The following is a 17,676-nucleotide window of genomic DNA, read 5'->3' on the forward strand; positions in this document are numbered from 1 at the left end:
CACATGTGTGTTGCGGATGTGTGAGACTATAAGTGCTTGTACACGCTCATACTGCACGTGTATGGAAAGACTTAATAACAAGTTCTAAAGTGCAGTGGATGGGTCTGTTGGAGGGGAAGGCTGTATCTTGACTGTCTGTCTATTGTGTTGCCTGAAAGGCAGCTTTCTGCAGCACTCTGGACCTCATTAGTGGGAGTGCCGGGCTCTCAGATCCTCTTTGCTCTGTGCTGCAACCAGAGGAGCCTCACTGACACAAGTCAAACTAACAGGAGTGGAATGAATGTAGAATGAATGTAGAATGAATGTAGAATCAGCTCTGACATGGAAATTAAGATAGGGGCCTTAACCCTTATGGTGTCATTGGGCTGGTTGATTTTTGGCCTGGGTTTGGCTCCGGTCATGGAGTCTCAGCTGGACTTCTAATGTTTAATTCCTCTTTCTTAATGCTCTGTATGCATGTTGTATAGGCCTGATGCTAAAGGCTTCTGTACCCGGTAGATGGAGTTCTTATTGTATTTCGTCTGTAGTCCTTTGTCTGCTGTGCTCTTTGCCTTAATGCAGTGACTAAAAAGGGAGAGCTACTGTAATGACTGATGCGTATCACTTTGCTGTATTGCAAATGTGCCTTTGAATTTTGTCCATTGTCTCATACTCATAATAGTAAATTGTTGGCGGTTATGTTGTTTGATTTATTTACAACATAACGCTCAGCAGTCCAGACATGCATTCATTTTCTTACTGCAAGGTGTCATCCACTCCGTCAGTAAACCATTTAGGTAGTCTCCTGACACAAATAGGGAGCCTCAGTCCACCTCTTTTGGCAACCTCTCTGATGTGCGAGGTCCGATCAGTCACATGTAATGTCTGATATCTTCCAATCTATTTATTTTCTCCCTCTTCCACCTGTCTTAGCTGTCCATGGAATGACATGACAATCTCCCCCCCTCTTTCTCTCTTTCTCCCTCTCCCTGTCTTTTTCTGTCAGGATGAGACTTCAGTGAGCAGTGAGGACTTTGATATGAGTGACCCCACATGGATATCAGCTGATCACGGCCCTGCTTCAGACCTGAGTCCCCCGAACCGCAGAGAGAGAATGCACAGCCCACAGAACGCACACATTAAGGAGGAGGACGGTAAGAAAGAGCTACTATTGCTGCTTTCTCCTCTCTCTCTCTCTCTCTCTCTCTCTCTCTCTCTCTCTCTCTCTCTCTCTCTTGTGTGTGTGAGCACAACACACTCATCCGTATCCCCTTTCTTCAGACTCTTACCCATCTCTCTGACTCTCTCTCTCTCCTCTGATCTCCCCTCTCTCAGCTCTCTCTCTTTTATTGAAATGAAATCCCTCATAGATATGGTTGGTGGGGAAAACTGAGAACTTTGAAGAAAGGGATTTGTGTACAGCTGCTATAAAGATACAGTGCAATTAGCTGTTCAACACTGTACCCACAACAACATGCACTCCTCACACTAAGTCAGTCAGTGTGTTAGTTAGGCTGGTAGAGATAAAGCTCTTTGGATTTTGATGAGAGTGGAGTGGAAAGGCCAGGGTGAAGCGAGAGAAGATGTTGGAATCAATTTCGATCACCATGCTGCTCTCTCCCTGCTTCCGGTGCGGGGGAAGGGCTACTGTTCCCATACCAGAGAGGAAGGGGGTGAACGGAGGGGGTTGGATGGAGGTATGGATAGAGCTGGGAAAAGAAGGGCAGGGAGCCTTGTAAGGTCCTCTAGACCAGCTAGAGAAAGCCACCAGCACCACCACCACCTAAATGGTGTTCACCTTGAACTCTGTGTGGAGACATGACAAAAGGTTAATGTATTCTAATCCACACTCTGTAACAGCCAGTGTGAGTGGTACTGAGCAGGGAAACATTTGCCCCTTAATAGAAGTACCAGCGTGTTTTACTGAGCACCATGATGTTTTTCCCTGACTCCATCTTTCAGCGGGCTGAGGAGAAACAGCTTGGCTGTGGTGATTGACACGGCTTTGCCTGCTGCTGCTGTCAGGTAAATGTGCAGAGGTAATGTTCACAGAGAGAGCCATCATTACATGTCCGCTCGCTGCCTCTTTAGCCCGGCAGCAGCAAGCAGTAGCAGATGGGACCTGGGAGCAGCATTGCACATGGCGTATGGACGCACCGCCGAAAATAAGCTAATAAATCAAATAGCTAACAGCGGAGAACACCGCCAGCCGTGCTATCTCCTTCTCTAACTTAAGGAGACAAGAATCTCATCTGCTATTCTTCAATAAGTCGAAACGTCTATACAGAAAGGCTTGTTGTTAGCTAGCCATTTGTGTTGTAGCTTACAGCCTAACGTTTCCTGTCTGAGATATGAGATGTTTATGTGAACCTCCAATATGGCCCTCCAATAGAGAACTTTGATAGGCAACCTTGACTTGCTAGCTATGTCACTGGGAATGATTTGCCGGAGGGAGTAAACCTTGCTCCTCGCTGTCTATTTTGAACAGACTGGCTCCTCTCCCATCCATCCCATTTATCTGTTCTCTGAGGTGGGGGGTGTGGGGGGTTCACACTTTGCTCAGGGTTGTGACATATTCCAGGAGCGCCCCACAAGAGATTCTCAGGCCCAGTGCTTAAGAGTGGCTATGATTGCACTGGGGCTCCAGAGGGAACCAAGAGGGGCTCCTGATGCACTGACATCCCCAGCCTGAGAGGCTCCTCAGGTAGCTGGCTGAGCTGTGGAGTGGCCCCTCGAGGAGCTCTCACTGGAGATGTGACTGCAAGGGTCATTGGGCAAATGTCTGTGACAACAAGATGTACGACTCTGTAGTAGGCGCAAGGCACTTCCCCCTCACAAGAGACCAGAGAGAAAGGGCCCACAAGGCTCAGGCAATTAGACATGTCATCCAGGCGGATTACTCTGTACTTGGGTTGACATTCTTAGTAACCAAGTACACCCATTACAAGTGATTTAGGAAGTTGTCGGTTTGTTTCTGTGTGTTTCCTGCTTTGGATTCTTACATGAATGACGGAGCACTGCTGTACTTGTTCAGCTAGCTACACTGATTTCTCACAGTAAAGTGGAGGACTGTACCATATAGGGAAGGTGGTGGGAAACACTATGCTATATGATGACTGGGGACTCGAACCACATGGTCCATGCGTGTAGAACTATGACTAACTTTGAACACACACACACACACACACACACACACACACACACACACACACACACATGCAAGGGAAAACTGGCTGTAGGCTTTAGAAACCATCTGACAGGCTGAGTAATTTCCCTACATTTCCCTAAACAGTGTACACGTCCTGCTTGTGCACGTTCAGTGCATGTGAAACGCACTGTTATGTTTTTAAAAAACTCATCCTCCATTTTTTATAAAAACCCTCATGGTCAGAGCTCACAGTGCAGCCAGAAATGTGTAGAGATGACCTCACAGTGTCTAGGTCCCTGCATCTCTCCCTGGAGGCAGAGAGAGCAGACCAGAATACAACCACTACACTGCTGCAGCCTCTAGCCTAGTGGCACACATGGCCTAAGTGTCACATCCTGACCAGTAAAGGGGTTATTTGTTATTGTAGTTTGGTCAGGACGTGGCAGGGGTGTTTGTTTTATGTGGTTCGGGGTTTGTTGGGATATGTGTTATGTAGAGGGGTGTTTGTTTAGAGTGTTCCGTGGTTTAGGAGTTATGTTCTAGGTTAGTGTATTTCTATGTTAGATCTAGGGTGTTTAGTTCTATGTTTAGTTAATTGGGATTGGCCTTCAATTGGAGGCAGCTGTTCCTCGTTGCCTCTGATTGAAGGTCCTATGTATAGGGGTGTGTTTGTAATGGGAAGTGTGGGAGGTTGTTTTTGCATTGCTGTGTGTAGCCTGCAAGACTGTCGGTCGTTCGTGGTCTTGTTTTGTTACGTGTCTCAAATAAAGTAAATATGAGCACTCAACCCGCTGCGCCTTGGTCTACTCCATACGACGACCGTTACACTAAGGTGTTTGAAGTCACTAAAAGTAGGCCAGTTGAAAATGACAGGATGATTTTGACCTGCCTCACCTCGAGCTACGCGATCCAGGTCAACTGTTAAACAAAATAAATAGATGAGAATGGCAATGCTGCATTATCTAATAGTCAGCGTAATGAGCTGGGAAGGCCCGTGGCAAAATATTGTATGGACAGCTGGAATATACTGTTTTAAACAGTTTAGGTAGTGTACCACTGCTGCTTCAAAACACTCTAATGGGACAAGACCTAATCAGACCTAGCTAATACTTGTTATAAGCCCCACAGACTTCTTCACATCAGTATCGAAAGAAGCTAACAGAAGAACACAGTATGTATTATTGGGGAAATTAGATGATACCTCAATAACTGTCTGTCCCTGACCGTAGTACTGGGCTAAAGACAGATGCAGGCTAGGAGGCCTTCAGAATAAACCTGCCTCTATTAGGTTGAGAAGAACAGTGGATACGTCCCAAATGGCCCCATATTCCCTATATAGTGCACTACTTTGGACAAGAGTCCAAGGAGTAGGGTGCCATATGGGATGAAACCAGTATTTCTACTGCTGCATCAGAGCTGACTTCCCACATAGGCAGCGCCACAGTGCACGGGGCTCCAAGGCAGGTAAGGGGAGGGGCTAAAAATGGTGCCGGTAATAATGTGATAACCTAATGGAAATACTAATAAATATTCAGCGTCATTATATGACATTTCACAGTGTGTCCTATTTGATTTTGAGTGTGTTTGCCAAGTTCATCTCGGGGATTTGGGGCTCGGATTCCACGCACGCATGAGAGGGAGGCTACGGAGTGAAGATAAAATCCTCTTCAGATAAATTATAGGAGATGACCAGGATAGGAGGAGTATGCTGTTATTTTGTCCAGTTTGACTACAGCTCCACCTTCCCCCAATTTCACAGGCTCCTGAGAGATGCCAACTACCATAAATGTGTGTGATCATGCGAGTGTTGTGGGAGCATGACTACCACTAGTTGTGTTTGTGCAGAGGAAGAAGGCTTTCCGCTGAGCTAGGGCCACAACCCCCTGCCCCCACGACACACACAAAAATAATAAGGCAAGTAAATTAATTATTACAAGCAAAAGCTCACTCGCAGGGAGAGAGACAGGTAACAATTTGTTTTGTTTATAGGAATGAATACCAGCTGTGATTGAGAGCCTGCCTGTTGGCATATTTATAATCAGTGTTTTTCTCTGGGAAACTGCAATTAGGTAACTGACTTTAAGCAGGACCAGCGTCTCAACCTGGTCTTAATGAGGTAGTAGTGACTAGCTGGACGCTGCCTCAGAATGTTGTGACTCCCTCCGGCTGGCTGCACAGGAGGCCATGGGGATAGAGAGGTTGGAGACCTCATCTGCTTTCCCCCCTGCTTGCTAACTACTAAGCTCTTCCCAGAAAACCAGTCTCATTCCCTGGCTGAGTACAAGGTGTGTGTGCTGCCTGAGAGTGTGTGTGTTTTTTAAGACCTTGGGCTCACTCCCCACCCATGCCTCTTATTGTTTTATGGGAGGGTAGAAGGGTGCATTTCAGAAAACCGGTGTAAAGGTTGCCCCATAAATCCCCAAATTCTGAAATCAGTCACTCCTGGTTCACCCCGCGCCCAACACCCGATACCCAATTGGACGGCTCAGATCAGATAAGGATGGAGCGACGAAGTGTGTTTGTTTTTCTACAAGGTGGTTCCTCAGCAGCATCCAGTGACCAGAGGTATTGCGACAGCTCCTTTAGCCTCAGCAGGCCAACGTCGGCAACAACAACAGAAGGGTTCAGAGCAGTTCAGCACCCTTTCATAGCCATCATTGGGTTTGTGTGAAATAGCTGTCCGTTTCACACAACTAAGCTTGCTATGTGTGACTAGAGTCAGCAAGATGTTATGACTAGATGTTAAGCTGCTACCTGCAGTACATACAATACAGTGCAGTGCAGTTGTAATGAAGTGGCCTAATGTGTAATAACGTCTAATTAAGTTATAATTATTGAATATTAAATATTATTTACAGTGCACCACCTGGATGTTCTTATTCCGCAAGTAACAATCAGTGCAGTGCTGTACAGTGTAGTACAGCACAGTGTATTACAACAGTATTGTACAATAAAGTGCAGTGAGTGACCAGGTCTACCTACCTGTCACGCTTGCAGTAGTGGGTGTGGAGTCAGGCGCAGGAAACAGGAGTAGTTGCTAACGGGCTTTTAATGAATTGCACCGTAAAAGAAAAGTACACCCACGAAAACACAACTGGGTGTGATCCAACAAACACAAGGATCCGATAACACGTACCACTGCATAAACAACAGTTGACGACAGAAAGTAAGCCCGCACACAGAACAGGTGGGGAAACGGGCTTAAATACTAAACAAACACTAATCACATACAGGTGATTAGTGCCGGAAAACATGGGTGAATAGAGCTTCCGCAGTCTGTAGGGCCGTAGGGAGACCGGGCAACGGGAGGAGACTTAGAAAACCGATCCACAACTACCAGGACCGTGGTATTCCCCTGAGACGGGGGAAGATCGGTGAGAAAGTCCACCGACAGGTGGGACCACGGCCTCTGTGGAACGGGGAGGGGTTGTAACTTCCCTCTAGGGAGGTGCCTAGGAGCCTTACTCTGGGCGCACACCGAACAGGAAGAGACATAAAACCTCACGTCCTTAGCCAAGGTGGGCCACCAGTACTTCCCCTTAAGGCCTAGCACTGTCCTCGCCACCCCAGGATGACCCGACGAGGGTAACGTATGAGCCCATCGAATCAATTGATCACGGACACCAAGCGGCACGTACTTACGCCCCGCTGGACAGTTGGAAGGCGCAGGCTCCAGCTGTAGCGCCCGCGTCCACCTCCCATACCACCGGTGCGACCAGCTTAGAGGCTGGAAGGATGGGAGTAGGATCGATGGGCCGATCCTCAGTATCATAAAGACGGGACAGTGCGTCGGCCTTCGTGTTCATGGAACCTGGTCGATATGAAATAGTGAACTGGAACCGGGTGAAGAACATGGCCCACCTTGCCTGACGCGGGTTCAGTCTCCTAGCTGCCCGGATATACTCCAGGTTCCGGTGGTCAGTCCAGATGAGAAAAGGGTGTCTAGCCCCCTCAAGCCAGTGTCTCCACACGGTCAAAGCCCTGACCACAGCCAACAGCTCCCGGTCCCCCACATCATAGTTACGCTCCGCCGGACTGAGCTTCCTAGAAAAGAAGGCACAGGGGCGGAGTTTCGGTGGCGTACCCAAGCGCTGAGATAGCACGGCACCCACCCCAGCCTCGGACGCGTCCACCTCCACTATGAATGGTAAAGAAGGGTCCGGGTGCGCCAACACAGGTGCATCAGTGAACAGCGCCTTCAACTGGGTGAAAGCCCTGTCCGCCTCTGTCGACCAACGCAAACGCACCGGTCCCCCCTTCAGCAGTGAGGTAATGGGAGCCGCTACCTGGCCAAAACCCCGGATAAACCTCCGGTAGTAATTGGCAAAACCCAAAAACCGCTGCACTTCCTTCACCGTGGCTGGAGTCGGCCAATTACGCACGGCCTTAACGCGGTCACACTCTATCACCACCCCCGAGGTGGAAATGCGATAACCCAGGTAGGAGACGGCTCGTTTGGAGAACTCACACTACTCAGCCTTGACATATAGGTCATGCTCCAGCAACCTCCCAAGCAACCTGCGCACCAGGGACACATGCTCGGCGCGGGTGGTGGGGTAAATCAGGATGTCATCGATATACACTATCACGCCCTGCCCATGCAGGTCCCTGAGAATCTCGTCTACAAAGGATTGAAAGATGGCTGGAGCATTCTTTAACCCATACGGCATGACGAGGTACTCATAGTGGCCCGATGTGGTACTAAATGCGGTTTTCCACTCGTCTCCCTCCCGAATACGCACCAGATTATACGCGCTCCTGAAATCCAGTTTCGTGAAAAAACGCGCTCCGTGAAATGATTCCACCGCCGTAGCGATGAGAGGTAGTGGGTAACTAAACCCCACTGTGATGGAATTGAGACCTCTATAATCAATGCACGGACGCAGACCTCCCCCCTTTTTCTTCACGAAAAAGAAACTCGAGGAGACTGGTGAGATGGAGGGCATACTCAGGGGAATGCGCACAGTGGAAACCTGGTCTGGACTCTCCACCGACGTGGCACCGATGGAAACTCCCAGACACCTACCCGAACACTCCTCTGACCACCCTTGGAGAACCCCCTGTTTCCACAAAATCTTGGGATTGTGACTGGCCAGCCAAGGCACTCCCAGCACCACTGGAAACGCAGGCGAATCGATAAGGAAAAAACTAATTCGCTCCTTATGATTCCCCTGCGTTACCATGTCCAGCGGCACCGTAGTCTCCCTGATCAGCCCTGACCCTAATGGCCGGCTATCTAGGGAGTGCACGGAAAAGGGGGAATCTAACGGTACTAACGGAACTCCCAGCTTAAGGGCGAGTCCGCGATCCATAAAGTTCCCCGCTGCGCCTGAATCGACTAGTGCCCTATGCTGGGAACAAGGGAAAAAATCAAGAAAAAAAATTAAAACAAACATATGACAAACAGAGGGTTCTGGGTGAGTTTGGTGCTGACTCACCTGGGGTGAACGAGGAGTGTTCTGCCTGCCTTCTCGACTCCCAGAGGGACCCCCCCAGCACCGGTCGACCGTGTGTCCTCGGCGACCACAATTGGTGCAAGAGGAGCGCCCTCCTCCGGTTCCCTTTGATGCAGCCACTCCCAGTTCCATGGGAATGGGCGCAGGAGGGCAAGGAGGTGGAACTGACAGGACCCCTTCTGAACGCCCGCGGGCAGCCAGCAGATTGTCCAGTCGGATTGACATGTCAATCAGTTCATCCAGGGAGAGTGTATTGTCCCGACACGCTAGCTCCCTGCGGACGTCCTCCCGGAGACTGCACCGGAAATGATCCATTAGGGCCCTGTCGTTCCACCCAGCCTCCGCAGCTAAGGTCCGGAACTCCAGAGCGAAGTCTTGTGCGCTCCTCGTCTCCTGCCTGAGATGGAACAGTCAACTCAGGGTAATTCTCCCTCGCTGAGTTGGGGCTGTTCCAGACCGCGTTGGCCCATTCCAACGCTCGCCCCGTTCGGCAGGAGACGAGGAGGCTGACACTCTCCTCTCCCGAGGGAGTCGGTCTCACGTTAGCCAGGTATAAGTCAATCTGCAGCAGAAACCCCTGGCATCCCGCTGCTCCACCGTCATACTCCCTCGGGAGCGCAAGACGTAATGCTCCAGAACCAGACGTAGGAGGGAGCGGAGTAGGTGGACTACTCTGGTGAGTGGGGGGCGAAGAGAGGAGACCACTCCTCTCCCATCGATCCATCCTCTCCATCATTTGGTCCATCGCCGACCCGATTCGATGGAGCACGGTGGTGTGGTGGAGGACCCGTTCCTCCATAGACGGGAGAAGGGTGGTGGCTGCTCCTGCTGACTCCATACTTGAGAGGTGCGGGCTTCTGTCACGCTTGCAGTAGTGGGTGTGGAGTCAGGCGCAGGAAACAGGAGTAGTTGCTAACGGGCTTTTAATGAATTGCACCGTAAAAGAAAAGTACACCCACGAAAACACAACTGGGTTTGATCCAACAAACACAAGGATCCGATAACACGTACCACTGCATAAACAACAGATGACGACAGAAAGTAAGCCCGCACACAGAACAGGTGGGGAAACGGGCTTAAATACTAAACAAACACTAATCACATACAGGTGCAAACAATCAAGACAAAACCAACAGAAAAGGGAAAAAGGGATCGGTGGCAGCTAGTAGGCCGGTGACGACGACCGCCGAGCGCCACCCGAACAGGGAGAGGAGTCACCCTCGGCAGGAGTCGTGACACTACCTGCACTAATGGAGATATTCTATTGTGTTTGTCAGTCTTAACATAGCCCAATAAGGGTGTACATCCTATCCTTCCACAGTGGGGAATGGGAATGACGGCAGAGTAGATCCAGAGCTGACAAGATGAGACAGATGTTTCCAAGAGAGGGATAAAATGAGATCACTCAGGAACCCAGCTGCCGGGTTAGGCCTACTACACCTCCTTTGGACATGGACAGAAGGGTTAAAACCATCCCACACAGCCCCGGCTTCAGATCATCATCTAGCGTAACACCCTCTCGTACGTACACACAGCTAGGTCAAAGGCTGTGTGCAAGGTGAAGTTGGGAGGAACTCTGGGCCACAACACCGACAAGCCCTCCATAGGCCTGAAGATTAGCTTGGTCTCATAGATATATTTACACTTTGCATACTGCACTTTCCCTTGATCCCTGAATAATCAAATACATCTCAATTCAAATATTAGTGTTAGAAATCCTTTCGTCTATGTCATTTTGTATAGCCTAAACTAACAGAACAATTCTTTTAGCTTTCCCTAATAACACACAGAGCAGAACAATGCTCTCTGGAAGTGCTTTCTCCTCTCTTCCTTTCTCTCTCGCCACGCTTTTCCTGTTTGTCTCCTGTAAATGAGCTCTAGTCTGTATGTTTCCCTTACCCAACCTTCTGGGACCCCCGCCACCACCCCCTTCCCCGCAGTGCTGCTGCCTGATCCTCTGCCTGCTGCCCTCTCCGTGGGCTTTGGGCTTTTGTTGGAGGGTAATGAGATCAGATAAAGCTGTCTTCAACTCCGGCTCTAGCCTTGGCCCACAGTATCCTACACTCCAGTCACTCACACAGCCACAGCCTGATACTGGAGGAGGGGAGGGACTCCGGGAGAGAGAGTTGTGCAGTGTGGCGCAGTGCTGTGCTGAACTCACTGGGCTGGCCATGGAGGGAGGCAAGGTAGACAGGGCAGGGCCTGGCTGGGCCTGAGGTGGCACTGGGACTGGGCACTGCTGAGGAGAGATGCTGCCACATGACGACTTAGTCAACATCGTGCTTACTAACCAGGCTAATGTCCTTCGTCATCAGAAATACGGTATCATTAATATCAGGCACAATTATAGGCTGAACAGGTTAAATTTCCAAATCCTTTGGTTTTCCAAGATACTCCCAACATGGCCACTTCCACTTGGCTATGTGTGCCTAAAATGGATTAATGCCAGAAAAGGGAGTGAAAGTGTTAGCTACCAGCTCCAATTTTGACCAACCCTGAGGTTATAATTTACACTGTACACAGTTTTCTAACCCTGACAGTGTTTTATGATTTTATTTTTACATTCATGGGTCAACTCCATTTTCTCATTCTCCTAACCCTCAACACCACTCTTTTATGTCCCTTCCAGCCTTGAGGATATTGCCTTGCTGTGTTGGGCTGGCTGATGGCGGGAGGGTGGAGGGGGAGTCAGGGCTGGGGCTGCATGGGGCTGGGGAGTGTGTGAGCTTTAGTCTGCCTGCTCCAGGGACAGGCACTCCTAGATGATGGATGGATGTGACTCTGTACACTATGGACTGCGCTAGGCTAGGCTAACCTGAGACACTGAGGGTGTTCCCAATACTACCGTTCTCCGAGGACGTTCTCTTGAGTACGTTCTTGTGAGGATGAGGTTGTACAGAATGCATTTGAGAAGCACTACCCACTCCAGTGCTACTGCAATTCCTTTGACCAATACAGACAACACGAGAACTACATAAAGCAAACGCAAGCATGTAACTTCATAGTTAGCAGCTAGCTACAGTGCCTTGAGAAAGTATTCATACCCCTTGACTTATTCCACATTTTGTTGTGTTACAGCAACTACACACAATATCCTAAAATGACAAAGTGAATACATGTTTTTAGAAATGTTTGCAAATGTGTTGAAAATGGAATACAGAAATATTTTATTTACACATGTATTCTCACCCCTGAGTCAATACTTTGTAGAACCACTTTTGGCAGCCATTACAGCTGTGAGTCTTTCTGGATACACAAATGGATTGTGTAACATTTGCCCATTATTCTTTTCAAAATTCTTCAAGCTTTGTTCAATTGGTTGGTAATCATTGCTAGACAACCATTTTCAGGTCTTGCCATAGATTTTCAAGTAGATTTTAAGTCAAAACTGTATCTCCATCCTCACTCAGGAACATTCACTGTCTTCTTGGTAAGCAGCTCCAGTGTATATTTGGCCTTGTGTTTTAGGTTAATGTCCTGCTGAAATGTGAATTCATCTCCCAGTGTCTGGTGAAAAGCAGACTGAACCAGGCTGTCCTCTAGGATTTTTGTCTGTGCTTAGTTCCATTTCTTTTTAATCCTGAAAAACTCCCCTATCCTCAACAATTACAAGTATACCCATAACATGATGCAACCACCACTATGCTTGAAAATATGGAGAGTAGTACTCCGTAATGTGTTGTATTGGATTTGCCCCGAACATAACACTTTGTATTCAGGACAAAAGTTAATTGCTTTGCCACATGTTTTGCAGTATTACTGTAGTGCCTTGTTGCAAACAGGATGCATGTTTTGGAATATTTTTATTCTGTACAGGCTTCCTTCTTTTCACTCTGTCAATTAGTTTATTATTGTGGAGTAACTACAATGTTGTTGATCCATCCTCAGTTTTCTCCTATCACAGCAATTACACTTTAACTGTTTTAAAGTCACCATTGGCCTCATGGTGAAATCCCTGAGCGGTTTCCTTCCTCTCCGGCAACTGAGTTAGGAAAGACGTTTGTGTCTTTGTAGTGGCTGGGTGTATTGATACAGCATCCAAAGTGTAATTAATAACTTCACCATGCTCAAAGGGATATTCAATGTCTGCTTTTTAAAAATGTATACCCATCTATCAATAGGTACCCTTCTTTGCGAGGCATTGGAAAACCTCCCTGGTTTTCGGTTGAATCTGTGTTTTGAAATTCACTGCTCGGCTGAGGGACCTTACAGCTAATTTTATATGTGGGGTAAAGAGATGAGGTAGTCAGTCAAAAATGATTTTAAACACTTATTGCACACAGAGTGAGTCCATGCAACTTATTATGTGACTTCTTAATTAAGAACATTTTTACTCCTGAACCTATTTAGGCTTTCCATAACAAGGAGGTTGAATACATTTTGATTACATTTTTTATTAATTTGTTTAAAAATGTTGATAGACATTATGGGGTATTGTGTGTAGGTCAGTGACAAAAAAAAATGTTTCATCAATTTAAAATTCTGGCTGTAACACAACAAAATGTGGAAAAAGTCAAGGGGTGTGAATACTTTCTGAAGGCACTGTAAAATGAATGTTGTTATGCAGGGTAGATGGCCAACATTCGCTATGAATTCTTCGTCAGTTAGCCTGCGGTCTACGCCCACTACAGTGGATATTCTAGCCATGCCAAAATGAACACAGTATGTATTTATTAATGTATCAATATAAAATATTTTAGTCAGGAAACATATTAGATGTGTGGGCAATTTTTAATTTCGAAGTCAGAGTTCATTTTCTCTCGCTTCAGCTCAAAACCAGCCACCATTGGTTTCAATACATTTTGCATCGTTTTTTACGTGGTTACATCATTACGTCAACAGTCCTGGGAATATTTCAGTTGAAGCATGCATCGATGGTTCAAAATGTGTACAAACGAAGTACACATCTGAGAACTGCCCTCTGTGCTTCATTTCACATACTTTGATTTGGACTCATACTCTGGATGTTTCCTGCTCCAATTTGCATGCTCAGAGCATAGTAATATGCATATTGAGAAACAACAAATTCAGTCAGAAAGTTAGCTATATAGTCCTGCTGTACACACACAGTCCGCTCCCTTTCCTGCTCCGGTCAGACACTCTTTAGGCTATGTGTTAATAGTTGTCTCCTGTTTTTCTCTTGCTTAGAGCTCAGTCATAGACATAGGTCTAAATAAAGTTAGTGTGCAGTGTAATATCAGTATTATATGTCTGTGATGCTATGTGTTTGTTTATCTGTTGTCAATTAAACTACTTAAAGACATCTTGCCCAAGATGATGGCAAACTTAATGTTTATGGACAATGTGGAGAAATTGCACGTATACATTGGAAACATGTGAATAATGGTCTTGACTCTCTGAGTGTCTGGCTGGCATGATACAAGTACAGGACCAAGTGTTAATCCCTTATGTCTCTGCTTTCAACATCCAGCATTTTGAAGGCCTAATAGTTGTGTATCTGTTGTTAGAGTGAGTGTCTACAGAGATGCTCCTCTGCTTATTGTTAAACATCTTTTGGAGTAGTATTTGTACTGAAAACAAGCTTCAGATAAACAAGACAATGCTGGTGGTTGGCCTTGAACTCAACAGTGTAACACAGAGGAGGAGGGTTGGTGGGGGTTTGTGGGGGTAGAGAACAGGTTGGGACTGGGGACTGGGTGGCTGTGGGGGTTTTATGTGTGTGTTTTATGAAAAGTCCTTTGCCTGGTGTAAAAGGAAGATAGGAGACACCAGCAGCATGCTGTAATCTTGGCTGTGTGTGTGTGATTGGGAGGGGGAGAGCACGCAGCTACAGAGTGCCAGCACTTTACTCCCGGAATGAAGCTCAGTGGCTGGTAGTGCCTCCATCTTGTACAAGAGAGCATTAAACACAATGAGAACAAAGGTCAGAAGGTCACACACACAGACAGACAGACAGACAGTTCTCTTCTCCTCTGGTGCTGTATGTTCCTATCCCCCCTCATGAAACAACACACACAACCACAAAAACAAGAATGACACAGCCAACTTTTCTTTTAAATTGAGTTTGCTTGCATCTACTTTATCGTTGTGTTGGTCTGTGTAACATTAAAACTTTAGCTGGCTAAAGCACAGACCAGATCTACGTCTTGATTGCGGTCATGCAGTTTTACAGCAGGCCATAAAGTGTTAATAATCTGTAGTTCAGGGAAGAAGGTGCTGGCTGTACGGCTGTGGCCACCACTGAATAACACACGCTGGCTCACACAGTGAATACTAAACACCTCTTTCAAGGGTGAACCCTCGGACATGTGATAATTACACTCACCGATATGAGCTTCACTTTTTGCTTTTACTTAATAGCCTACATCAGTGATTTTAAGGAAGGTAGGAAAGGCTTGGTTGGAACAAAATAGGTTGTTTGTTGTTGCGTTTGTACAGGTTTAGAGCCAGAGCATAGCCTAATCATACTTTCCTTTGTTTCCAGCAGTGTGTGGCTCTTAGTGCGACCTACCTCAGTCCCACTTCCTATTGTTATTCATAAGGCTAGAAAACCCCCATCGGCTATTAGCCCAGAGAAGCTGAGAAGTGGAGAGAGTCTTTGTGCAGTCCTTCACGGCCAAATAGTGGGCCACTCCTGACTCCTCCTCCTCCTGCGCCAGTATCGATAACCAGCAGCCCCTCCACCCCATCAGCACCACCTCCCCCCCCCATCCAGCAGCCAGTCAACCCAGCCACCTACCCTGCCACTGCCTGCCCCAGCCTCCCAGATTACAAGTGACAAAGCTCAGACACATCCCCATCACAGGCTCAACACAACAGGGGCAGCCTCCCCTCTTTTGTCTCTCTCCATTCCCTTTCAGTCCCCTTTTCTATGAGCCAGGCCTTCAATGGAACGATTGCATGATCTAGTAGGCGTACAGTGAGCTCTATGTGTTGGCTACTGTGTGGATTATAGCCTAGTGCCATTGTCAATATTATTAGTAAGAGAAGAACTCTGAAAAGATGCGCACGCTTGTTTAGTTTTACGGATCCATGAGTGTCATCTCAGAACATGGCTCCTGTTAACGAGGTACTGTCTGTAGGAACGCGGTTAACACCAGAGATGTGTTCTCTTCTCTTCTGTGCCTTCCTCTAATGTTAATCACAGGGTTGCGTCTCTCTCTCACTCTGTCTCTTTCTCTCACCTATTTAGTGCTGCATGAGGGCTGCCTGTCGTGGTAGCCTCCTCTGCTCACCTCCTCCTCTCATCACCCCCACTATCTATTCCTGGTTGGGTGGACAATAAAGCCTGCTCCTCAGTACCTGCAGGCCTGTCTTACTGTACGAACATGTCATTGGACACCTCATTTTGTGAATGTTTCACTCCTTGACATACAGTACCAGTCAAAAGTTTGGACACACCTACTCATTTCAGGGTTTTTGTTTATTTTTACTATTTTCTACATTGTAGAATAATAGTGAAGACATCAAAACTATGAAATAAAACATATGGAATCATGTAGTAATCAAAAAAGTGTTAAACAAATGTAAATATATTTTATATTTGAGATTCTTCAAAGTAGCCACCCTTTGGCTTGATGACAGCTTTGCACACTCTTGGCATTCTCTCAACTAGCTTCACCTGGAATGCTTTTCCAACAGTCTTGAAGGAGTTCCCACATATGCTGAGCACTTGTTGGGTGCTTTTCCTTCACTCTGCGATCCAACTCATCCCAAACCATCTCAATTTGGTTGAGGTCGGGTGATTGTGGAGGCCAGGTCATCTGATGCAGCACTCCATCACTCTCCTTCTTGGTCAAATAACCCTCACACAGCCTGGAGGTGTGTTTGGTCATTGTCCTGGTGAAAAACAAATGATAGTCCCACTAAGTGCAAACTAGATGGGGTGGCGTATCATTGGAGAATGCTGTGGTAGCCATGTTTGTTAAATGTGCCTTGAATTCTAAATAAATCACGACAGTGTCACCAGCAAAGCACCTCCACACCATCACACCTCCTCCTCCATGCTTCACGGTGGGAACCACGCATGCGGAGATCATCTGTTCACCTACTCTCCGTCTCACAAAGACACGGCGGTTGGAACCAAAAATCACAAATTTGGACTCATCTGACCAAAGGACAGATTTCCACCGGTCTAATGTCCATTGCTCGTGTTTCTTGGCCGAAGCAAGTCTCTTCTTCTTATTGGTGTCCTTTAGTGGTGGTTTCTTTGCAGCAATTCGACCATGAAGGCCTGATTCTCGCAGTCTCCTCTGAGATGTGTCTGTTACTTGAACTCTGAAGCATTTATTTTTTGGGGTGCAATTTCTGAGGCTGGTAACTCTAATGAACTTATCATCTGCAGCAGAGGAAACTCTGGGTCTTCCTTTCCTGTGGCGGTCCTCATGAGAGCCAGTTTCATCATAGCGCTTGATGGTTTTGGCAACTGCACTTGAAGAAGTGTGGCTCAGTTGGTAGAGCATGGTGTTTGCGACGCCAGGGTTGTGGATTCGATTCCCACAGGGGACCAGTACGGAGAAGAAAAATAAATAAATAAATGTATGAAATGTATGCATTCACTACTGTAAGTCGCTCTGGATAAGAGTGCCTGCTAAATGACTAAACTGTAAAATGTAAGAAACTTTCAAAGTTCTTGACATTTTCCGGATTGACTGACCTTCATGTCTTAAAGTAATGATGGACTGTCATTTCTCTTTGCTTATTTGAGTTGTTCTTGCCATAATATGGACTTGGTCTTTTACCAAATAGGGCTATCTTCGGTAGACTGTACCAACCCTACCTTGTCACAACACAACTGATTGGCTCAACCGCATTAAGAAGGAAAGAAATTCCACAAATTAACTTTTAACAAGGCACACCTGTTAATTGAAATTCATTCCAGGTGACTACCTCATGAGGCTGGTTGAGAGAATGCCAAGAGTGTGCAAAGCTGTCATCAAGGCAAAGGGTGGTTACTTTGAAGAACCTCAAATATAAAATATATTTTGATTTATTAAACACTTTTTTGGTTACTACTCTACATGATTCTATATGTGTTATTTCATATAGTTTTGATGTCTTCACTATTATTGTACAATGTAGAAAATAGTAAAAATAAAGAAAAACCCTTGAATGAGTAGGTGTCCAAACTGT

At 46.8% G+C, this 17,676-nt stretch overlaps 1 protein-coding gene across 2 annotated transcripts in view; it reads left to right on the forward strand.

The window, feature by feature from the left end:
* The window catches only part of LOC106566803 (nucleolar protein 4-like), a 190,939-nt gene that overhangs the window by 99,789 nt on the left and 73,474 nt on the right, over positions 1-17,676 (forward strand). For both annotated transcript variants that reach the window (XM_014135218.2, XM_014135217.2), the window contains exon 5: positions 986-1,133. In XM_014135218.2, coding sequence (XP_013990693.2) covers positions 986-1,133 — 148 coding nt within the window. The remainder of the gene's footprint in view (positions 1-985; positions 1,134-17,676) is intronic.

This window comes from Salmo salar, chromosome ssa13 (assembly GCF_905237065.1).
Source record: "Salmo salar chromosome ssa13, Ssal_v3.1, whole genome shotgun sequence".
NCBI lineage: Eukaryota > Metazoa > Chordata > Actinopteri > Salmoniformes > Salmonidae > Salmo > Salmo salar.